The 10,908-nt window shown below is 40.9% G+C and overlaps 1 protein-coding gene across 1 annotated transcript in view; it reads left to right on the top strand.

Annotated features, from left to right (window-relative positions):
• The first annotated feature begins 438 nt into the window (after positions 1 to 438).
• CA10 (carbonic anhydrase 10) overlaps positions 439 to 10,908 on the top strand; it is a 212,632-nt gene continuing 202,162 nt past the window's right edge. The window contains 1 exon segment of the mRNA XM_030962298.1: positions 439 to 1,001. Coding sequence (XP_030818158.1) covers positions 941 to 1,001 — 61 coding nt within the window. The 5' untranslated portion in view covers positions 439 to 940.

Here is a 10,908-nt window from a genome sequence, read left to right as displayed (position 1 = left end):
TTTGGCCGGGGGGAGGGAGGGGAAGCTATGCAGAACTGTTGTACCCGGGGAATGCTATCAGATACGCACTGCAGCGCAGGCACTTCGCTAACTCTCGCTTAGAGCCTCCCAGTGCCCTTCCGCCACCAACCCGACAGAAGTTTGGGTCTGAATGTCTTTTCCTTCTTGTTTAAATAAGTTTTAAAATACTGGCGTCCTCAGCCAAGCCGGGCGATGCGCACAAGCCGCACTTGTGCCGTTCGCATTGGGACACACACACACACACACACACAGAGCCCTCCTCCGCTGCCATACAGCCCCGTTCTCACTTGCGGCGGGCTGCGGGGGTGCATCCCGGGGCAGGGCGCTCGGTGCGCGGGGCAAGCCCGACCCCTGCAGTCGCGTGGCGGAGCCGCCGCGGCGCGCCGGGATTGCGGCGGGGCCGGGGAGCCGGGGCTGCGCGCTCCGAGCGCCGCGGGGATGGCGGGGCTTGCAGCCGGTATTAATCTCTTTCTGCTCATTCTGTAGCAGCAGCAACAGGAGGGGAATCCCCCTCCCTCCGCCGCATCCTTCTCAGCATGCCGGCACTGCCCCGCTGAGACGTGCAGAGTTTTGGGGTTAATTTGCGCCTGGCCGCCCCTGGAATAGAGACTCTCCGGATATCGGATCGGTCGGGGTTTGTTGTCTATGTCGTGTTGGGAAATCTGGTGGAATTTTTTCTCGCTCGAGGAGGAAGAGCCCGGTGTTGGCAGTTGGCTTCGTGATCTTTTTTGGAGGGCGAAGAAAGGGAAGGGATCTCACTTGAGCCGTGCGGAGAGAGAGCTCGGACATGTGTTGTCAGCACATCTGGGGAATACAGTCTGCAAGTCCGAAAGGAAATTTGCTGGGATCGTTCAAACTGCGATATTGATCTTTGTTATTTTTTTTCGCCGAGGGATGCACTTGGCATGAGAATCGGAGGATGGAAATTGTTTGGGAGGTGCTTTTTCTTCTGCAAGCGAATTTCATCGTCTGCATTTCAGGTATGCGGCAAGCACAGAAAGGACAAGGGAGCGGGGGAGATACCGTACAGGGTTCCCAAGTGTCCCCTTATTAAAGGGCAAGAGGAACAGTTAAACCCAGGTCAAAACTGTAGTTGAAAAATCCGTGAACGATGTAGTGTGAGCGGGTTGTGACAGAAATCGACTCTCATCACTTCCCTCTCCCCCATAATTCCAATACATGTGTCTTAATTATCGTTCATTCGTTGCAGTAGACAATACGGTGTACTGATAAAGAAGATGCTTATAATTCCCAGTGTACCTGATCGTGATAATTATTTGCAACATTGCCGTGATCCCAGAATTTCATATCTCTTGAAGTTCTTAAGCTTGGCTGATGTGCAGATCCTGAAGGGTTTGTGGTTTGTTGATGGAGTTGTCATGTTCTGGTGCCACAATTCAGGGTCTGCAAAGGGTAACAGTAAAGTGGCTCTGCTTTTAAAATGAGCTTTAGTGTGTCTGTGCTGTGAATTTTTTTTTCTTAAAAAAAAAACATTCAGGGAGCCTCTGTGCTGGCTGGGATTTACAGCTTTATTTTAAGCTTGCAAAGATTGCTCTCCCTTCAATTTTTAGAAAGTCAGGTCATTTCAGTTGTCACCAGAGCTTGTCCAATTAATGAATAGGCATGGCTAGTTGTCTAGCATAAAGGATTTGAACAATTTATTCTTGGGGAAAATACTCTCTTTGACTGCAAAAGCCCTAGCTCCCTTGTTAATTTGTCATGTTGGTCATGCTGGAATAATTACATTGCGGGAGGCAGGAGTGGTGAGGTGGCCAGTTTTCTGGTTTGGGACACTTCAGGGAACCCCATGGGTGTGCAGGCTGCCTGCATCTCCCGCTGCTCCACTTCCCACAGGCTGCCTCTGCCCTCTAGCCATTGCATAAGTCCAGAAATGGGAACACAAGCAGCACAAGCAAGACACTGCTGGAGGGAGATCCAGGGTCCTGGTGGGCATCTCAGTGTTCAGCCTGGATGTCCGTAAGGAGAGTCAGCTCCAAAGCTCTCCTGGGACCATGCAGAGATTGGCCTGGGCTGTGTCCCAGCCACAGCCCCCTGGCAGCCCCACTGCGCTTCCTGCAGCACCTCCCAGTTTATCCACCCCTCGAGCCCCTGGGCCGGGCACACATGAACATTGGGGGCTCAGCATCCCTGTTAATTTGTCCTGCCTGCACCTGCCCCAAAGCTCCTTTATTCCTGAGCAAATAACATCGCTGTCAGCCCACAGTGTGCGTCAGCCTTCCTTTTATCCCTACAGACTGGCACCATCTGCCACTAGGCACGCGGGTGACACTGCCAGCACCCCAGGCTGACCTTCCACTGGTGCCCATTGGTACCATCAGAAAAATTCTCTCGCTTTTTAGAACAGCAAAACCTGCTGCCTCTTGTCATTGAAATCTCACACTTATCTGTTTAGCTCAGTGGGATGTGCCACCTGTCCAGTGCTCCTCAAATCAGATACTTTTTAAAGTACCACAAGTGAGAATAGCAAGCTGCAGCTCACCGCTCTCTTGGCCATTGTGACAGTAATATCCTGACACAGAAAGAAGCTGTCCCATTCTGTGCAGCTGCTTATGCCATGCATTTAGCTGACAGTGTTCCTTGAGCTCTTGCCCTCCTTTCCTCTTCAGACAGGGGAGCCCAGGCTTCTGAACCAGTGGGATCAGTCCTGCAGGGGCTCCCATCGCTCTCCATCTCCCTCTAGCACTAATACCTGATACTGTACACACTCACACCATGTTTGCTTGCTTTTTCTCTTTTTTCTTCCATTTTTTTTTTGGAGGGAATGAAGGGGATGAGTGAATGGTGGGATGCTTCTGCCACATGGTTAAGGCTGTGGTTTCAGATAATTTTGACCACACAGAGGATGTATACATGCTTCAGTCTTGTTTTCTTTTTTCTTTTTCCTGGGGATTTTGGGTTTTTTTTCAGGATTCCTCACTATCTGTCGTCTTAGTAAAAAGGATTAAGATCTGTAGATATCTGAGTGGCACTAATGCTCTGTATGTTGCCTCTGCCATCCTTTTTACACTGGGTTTCGTAGCAAATTATCTAGCTGGAATGTCTGGATAACAGTGCAAGTAGGAGATGTCATGAAGCCTGTTAAGGGATTGCCTCAGCACAGGATTGCAGATTGTATTTTAGCATTTCGGCACTGGTCATTCATTCAACATGTTACTTAAAAAACTCACTACTTGAGCACTAGTGCTGCAAATTACTGGAATGTGAATTAAGGAGTGTGGCAGTATTTTTTTTTCCTTATTCATTCAGTTGTTTATTAAGTTTATATAACATTTAAGTATAAATTATGCTGAATGTAGCACTTGTGCTGTGTTTATTTAAAATTAGTAATGGTGAAGGTATACAGTTGACTCTTTGGTGTCTTACGTTCATAAATTATTGGAGACTTAGTATATGGAAAGTAATTAATCTATTAAAAAGGGGTGTATATATATATTCAAAATATTTTATACTTAATTTTTTTATGAGTCAGTTACTTGTGCGTATGAGAGATTGATTGTTTTGGAAGAAATTATGCTGAGATTTAGAAGTATTTTTTTTAATTACTGGCTCTTCCATGTGTTTGGGAAATAATTTATCTGTGAACTTCGGGAACAATATTTTTATTTTCTTGGCATACTGAATTAAGGCTTTTGCTACTTGGAATTGCTTGTTTGAAAAGAGAATCTAGTTTCCTTGTGCAGATGCAAATGCGAAATACAAACAGGCTGAAGGACCACAAAAATCATTTCTGTCCTTTAGACAGTAATGAAAGCCCTTGCTTTCCTTCAAAGTCATACTTAGTCCTTTGAGTTGTAGTTTCTGGGAAAAATAGTCATTATTTGTATTATGACTTTTGATGTTTTGTCCTTTTAATGATATTGTTCAGCACAGAAGGAGCACAGAGCAAAGGAAGTGAAGATGTCCTGTGAACAGAATGCTGCAATAAGCCCTCACTAGATGTTGTTCCTTTGAAGATGCAGATACTGCTGGCACAGGAATTAACACTGTTTACATACAAAGAAGATAAGAGTTGTATGATGTCCAGAATTTCCTTCCTGAGTAATAATAGCACCAAATATGAACTAGCATCAGTGTTCTCAGGTGGCTGTCAGCTTCGCTTACACAATAATTTGTATGAGCCATAAGGAAGGTTTTTTGTGAATTTAAATACTAGTAATCGATTTCCAGAAAAAAAAAGCTAGGAAGTTGTTGTCAAAACTTTGCAGGATTCTTGGTTAAATAAGAAAATGAAGTTGTGTGAAGTTGTTAAGAGGATTTCCATGTGCATTTTCTGTTAATACATCAACAAAATTATTTCTAAAACCTGCATGGTCAACATATTTGTGCCTTCCTATGAATTGATATACTACCTCTTCTTGGTTTGGCTTCTGGGAACCAATATGGATGAAAGCTGTCTTGTTATTTGGAAGTATTTTCATCCTTTGCCATGCTGTCAAGGCACATGAGGCCAAATCCTTTCTATGATGCACCTTCTGTGGCCTATTTGGCAGCACACAAGTGCCATAAATCATGTATGGTAAACAACTGAGATGGTGTACAAAAACCCTCATCTATCCAGGAATTCCAGTATGTATTGAGCATCTGATATGGCATCTCCTGGCACTGAGGACTAGAGGTGGATTTGGAGCACATTTGCACTTCATTTTCTGTCTTGGAGCTTCTGCAGTCTCTGAGCTCTTAATACCTGGCATAACACAGAGATGCCCTGTATGAACTCTAAATTATGCCAGGGCTGGAATTACCTGTGGAATCATGGTCTGTAAAGTCTGATAACTCTTCTTCTCATAGCATTACACAACCTGAGATTATTCAGACAGAAATATGCTTGTAGATGAGAAGCGTATCAAAGCTCTAACATTAGAACAGTGAATGGTTCATTATGTTAGGACAAAAATGTTGAAACCGTGTTAGTTATCCTCAACTAGTGTCACAGAAATAGCTTCTTCTATCACTTTTTAAAGTAAGATATGTAATATTCTAGGGAAAGGAATATAGCACATACATATAAATATACACACACACACACATATGAAAGTGAGCACTAGGCATAAAGGAAGGTGTAAGTTGTAGAGGGTTTCTGGTAACTAAGAACTTTACCCATTACAGTATTTTTTTCCTGCTTTAATACCATCTCCAGAGCCTCATGTCTGTGGGAAAACCTTCATGTCTGCCTGGAGTTTGTTGGTGTTACTGAAAATCCACATAGATTCAGTTTGCCTGCTCACATTCACAGAATGGAGGAACCATAGGTTGGATCCAGAGACTCTCAGTTCCTCAGCTCTGGAATGCTTTCTCACTTTAGTGATTTTTTTTTCCACTTTCTCAAAAGGTGTGAAGGTGTTTCTGCTTGAAAATTCTATGGAAATAGCCTTTGAAGTCTTCTGTGAATGTCTGTTTTTACCTTTTTTTTTGTGTGCGTATCTTGTATTTTTTATCATTTTATTTTTTTTATTGTTAGTTTTCCAACTAGGGCGTGACCAGATAGGCACTAAAGTGCTGGAACAACACACACATTTTTCGCTTATGTTAAGGTAGTAGAAGTGAATGTTTATAAATAGTTTTTGTGCATATTAGGCTGAGCTGTTTTCCATCCAATAAACTGGTGGAAAGAAGCTGGTTATTGCTGCTATTCTTTTCCAAATCTCAGTGATGTAGATACCCAGTTTTCAAACCTCTTCACTTTGTTGTGTTGCCTCATTGTAATCCAACTGAACTAGATACCAAGCCTCCGAGATAAAATTATTAAAATAAGGAATCAAACCCCACTCAAATTAAGTGCTCTCAATTTAAGGGTGCTCTTTAAAATGCAGCTGAGGCTATCAAGAAATTTTGCCCTTGACATTTTTGGAAAGTTCTCAGTTTTTAATTCTACAACAGCTAGATTTTAAATATAGCAAGGATTGAAATGGGTTTCCATTTGCATTTTGAATATTCCTTGCATATGAATGAACAAGGAATTCCTGCTCTCTCTAAAAGATTGAGTTTTTTCTCTGTTGCTATTGGTCAAAGTGTCACTTTCTTACTTGGTTGAAAGGTGGTAATTCAGCTGAGGAGGAAGTTGCTGTTTTCATCATTGCTGATTGTTTATGACTAAACATGGCAAAGACTGAAGGGGATGATTGGCTCATCTGGGCTGTTAATAGAGAACTGTATAAAACTGTTCTATCACTATCTCATTACCAACTCAAGCAGCAGACAAAACTAGATGACAGTCAGTTATGAACAATACTGAAATACTCTGTGTTATTTTTCTCCTGTCTTGTTTTTATCTTTTCTGCACACCATGTTGGGAAGAATAGGAAATAGGGATCAAATTGTAATTGACTGGATTAGAGTCAACACTGTACAATGGGACTGCATTTCCATTGTAATGCAATCAGAAAGTACAGTTAGCAAAAAATTGCACTGCGGTAAATAAATTGAAACTTTATTTGTAAATAAATGGGGAATAATTTTTTTTTCAAAGGATAATAATCTGGCATTTGAGAGAGGGGAGGCTTTACAGCTAAACCTATTTGCAGCTGAATTCAAAGTTCTAGAGTATTTTATTGTTGGTTTTAACCATTGATAGTTTAAAAGCTGCCAAGGGTCTTTTAATGGAATTTCTTGGAGATAAAATAGCAAGTTATTATTGTCATGAAAATAGAGGGCTGAAACATGGTAGACCTGTATCCTGTGTAGTGCCTTTCTGGTGAAGTAGTGCCACATTCATGCACATGGGTGTTCATAAGTGCAAACTTCCAATTTGCCATTATGGCAGAATTTGTCATGTAGTGCTTAGCAGGTGACAGTTGAGGTAAAGGTAACCTATATTTACATCCACCCTAATAGTCCTTGCAACTCCCAAAATGTTATAAAGGGCTTTGGTGCTACTGAGATTTGGGCCTTAAAGATTGCAAAAATTGAACTATCAACAATGAGAAAAGCTTTAGATGGCAGGTGTCTGTCCTCCTGTAAACTGTCAGGTTAAGCCCTTCAGGATCACAGCCCTAAAATATTAATTTACTTTTACTCATCTTGGAAAATGGAAGTTGATCAGTTTCCACATACATTGCATTCTGAAATCAGTGGTCAGAACTAAAGAAATAACTTTCATTGTCAGATGTATGTTTCCTGATGAAAACATTTCTGTTTTGAATTCATGAATCGGTAACATTTGTATTTCTGTAGTAAAAACAGCATTAAATTTAAATGCCCCACAGTTCTTAACTTTTCTGATATTGTTGCCATAAAAATACCACAGCAGCTGTAAGCCGCAAACAACTAATTAGGATGTACTTTTTAGAAAAATACTAAAATAAGCATACAGTCTTTTTCCCTCCCTTTATCATTAGTCCTTAACTTGGTCAAGCTTTAAATGTGGAATGGAAAGAGTCGTGCACTGAATCGACCAAAGTGACTTCTAAGCACATGCATGGAGGAGGCAGCTAAGCAACGTTATCCTTTTTTTTTCCCCTCTAAATGTGTTGACATCTCTATGTTTTGGAAATAGCATTTGAGTAGATGAATTTAGAGGGAAACGTGGTTTCTGAAAAATCATCCTCTTGTCATTTTTGTGGGTTGTTTCCAATTTAAGTTCCTTCCTGCTGTTAACTACTATACAGCCCTGTTCTGCTTCAGGAATAATCCTAAGAGGATTTTTTGCTTTGCCAGCAGGACTCCTATGGATTATTAATGCTAAAAGAAAAAGATAGTGAGTGCCAGTGAAGGGTCTTTAGTACGTGTGACCATGGAAAACAAGTGTTTGAAGTGATGTGGAAGTGGCTATGTCCTCCAGCAAGCCCTACCATTCCCAGTAGGATGGTGTTTGGGTAGTTAAAGGAGCAGGTCAGGAAGGGTTCCTGCTGCCACAGCTGAAGTTTGTTTGGCAATTTGACATTCTTGGGCTGCTAGAAAAAGCATTAACTTTCATTTGCATCATGGCAGAGAAAAGAAACTTCAGGAAAAAAGTGGTGCTGAAAATTTATACCTGCTGGTAAAAAAGGATCACAGTACTTCAGTAGTGTTGCTGGGAGTGAAATTTTATGCAGAATGACCTCTTTGTTTCTACATCAGTGGAATGCCACATGACTTGGACTTGAGGCCTCCTATTTCCCACGTGGGAAGTGGCAGTTATGGAAGGGAAGGGCTGCTGGAAGGGAAAGGTGTTTGAGGGACCTTATGATTGTCCCCACTGCTAGAAAGAAAAGGAGTTTAACTGACCTTATGCTGGTCTTAATCCTGCTTCTGGGGTGTGTGTAAACACTTACTGACAGGAGAGTTCTCTGAATGGGACTGCTTGCCTTGGTTTTTCTAAGAATGAAATGTATGAATGAAAGAGGTTTGCATTACATTTCAGTTTAAAAAAATTTATAAAGGGTTTTGGTGTCAGAACTTGGAGCAGTGTGCAGGGAATATACAGTCCAGGGTCACATAAGGACCCTAGTTGTGTCCCCTCACGGGCTGGATCCTCCTTCTCTCTTTGCCTTTCTACTACAAGGTGTTTTTTATCCTCATTATACATGCAGCGAAGTTATTGTGAGATACGGTTATGGCGTACACAAGAATTAAATAAATTAGAATAAAATTGCTTTCCAGGAGTTAGCATGATATTAAGGAAAAGTTCAGATCCAGACAAGGTTCCTCCATAAATGTGTGTTATTTAAATTCTGTTTAAATTACTGAGATTCACTCCGTTGGTCTTTTTCTGGTTCTGTTTGGGCTGTGAGTAACGAGTGGGTTCCTCCAAGTACAGCACTTTGCTGCCTCGTGTTTCACATCCCCTCAATGTGGGTGTAGGTGACAACACACAGTAAAGGGCACCAGAGATTTTGGTCCTAAATTTTCTCTCTTAAATTAGGTCTCAGCAGCCCAACAGGTTCCTTTCTGTACTGCTGGAATTCTTGGATACTTGAATTTTCTTTGAGGGTGAAACCTCACCCCAGGGCATTTTGCCTATCATGTCTAACTCCTCCCATTTTTTATTTTGCATTATAATCACCTGGATTCAACATACGTGGTGTTTTGGGATTTTTTTTCCATATTTATAAGCATTATCTTATTGTCACAGTTTTTTGTACCTGCTAGAAAACAAAGTAATCTATAAGGACTCCACAGTCTCCTTTTGCTTGCCCAGACAATTCTGAGGGTACTGTGTGGCAGTAATTCCAACTGGAATTTCAAGTTATCTGCAGATGCATAATTTTTTATCTTCAGTAGCCCCCCCTAGCACTCTCTTCAAATTGTTAACAATTCATCTTTGCCAGTCTGTAATTGTACCTTTGCTCTAGAGTCATAGGTATTTAGCACACGGTGAAACAGGATGAAAAATGCAGTAATAAATAATATGATTTATTTTATTAGGTAGCATAAGTATAAAAACTAAAAACTGAGTCATCCTCTTTACATTTTATTCTGATACCTAACAGCCAGATTCAGCAAAATGCAAAACTTAGAAGATATGCTTAAGTGTTCTGCTGAATCTGAGTCTTAACATATAATTGTATAAGACAACTTAGATTAAGGATGTGCTGAAGTGCTTTGCTGAAGCAAGGAGTAGCAGTGGTGTAATACATGAATAATACAAAATCTTAGGAAAAGCCCAGCTAAGATGAGCAAAAATTTTCATAATCTCTCTTTAAATTATACAGTTGTATGGAAAATAGGCTTTTATCTGGGTAAAATAATGTCAGTTCTTTATGTGGTAAAGCAAAGATGCAGGCTTTTCTAGGATGATGAACACAGCAAGAGAAACTGTACAATGAGAATTCATATAAACTGGATTGTATTTTGTAAATTCTCAGTGTATGGATGCCCTGAAAGAAAGAGACACCATCTTCCACAATAGTAAACACAAACCAGAAGACTAAAAAGTGAAATTACAAGAGGTGAATTGTAATATGCAATGCTTTTTATATGTGAGTTTCTGTTCCACTTTCTTCCCAGCACAGATTTTAATTTTCTCTTGATTTGACCTCAAGTCCTGATATAAAGAGGACATTCAATGGAATGGGAACTCACCACTCACCAGGTGGTACCTACACAGATGTTTGGGACACCTCATGCTAGTTCTGTGCAAGCAGCTGGCAGAGAATAGATTAGATAAGCAGAGTTTAGTCAGACTGAGAGAAAACTGTTTGGGGGGAAGATGTAAAATACTTGAGGATCTGTTCCTCTGTCTGGGACCAAGCAAGGCAAACGTGTCCTCTCCACTGCTAGTGGCATATTCAGTCTGTGTCAGCAGAAAAGTTCCTCATGTTTTAAATAGGGTAAGGCTCATTTATAGTATTATGAATCAATTTCTGCCATACACAAAAAAGTTTTGTACTATTTATAAAAACAGCTGGATGTCTCTGCAGTACATTTACATCATATTTATGTGTTTGGATTGTATCTACCAAAGGGCACAGAGCTTGCAAACTTTCTCCTTTCTCTCCTCCAGCCCTTGTTCAGCTTTGGTGCTACTTAATGCTTCACAAACAGCAGCAAGTAACTCTCAGAACTCTCCCCTTTTTAGTTCCCTGCTCTGTGTAACTGGGACCTTCTGTGTCTGCTGTGTTTTTATGTTTTTAAATATTTATTTACTTTGCAGTAATAAAAGAGTGTTTCCGACTACAAGGTAGTCAGCATCTTACTTTTAATGCTCCTGAAAAGGAACCTATGGCTTAGATTTCAGGCCACAGGTAGCAACAGCTGAATTTAAATCCTTTTTGCAAGATGTTTCTTTCAATGACTTCTTTACTGATATCCTGATAACTCTTGTGTGTGACGATGGTCACAGGGGTTCTTGGATTGGGGAAGAGACGAAGGATCTGACTCCGTGTTTCAGAAGGCTTGATTTATTATTTTATGATATATATTACATTAAAACTATACTAAACAAATAGA

This window comes from Camarhynchus parvulus, chromosome 18 (assembly GCF_901933205.1).
Source record: "Camarhynchus parvulus chromosome 18, STF_HiC, whole genome shotgun sequence".
NCBI lineage: Eukaryota > Metazoa > Chordata > Aves > Passeriformes > Thraupidae > Camarhynchus > Camarhynchus parvulus.
Note: the sequence above shows the minus strand (reverse complement) of the source record. Positions and strands in the feature narration are given on the sequence as shown.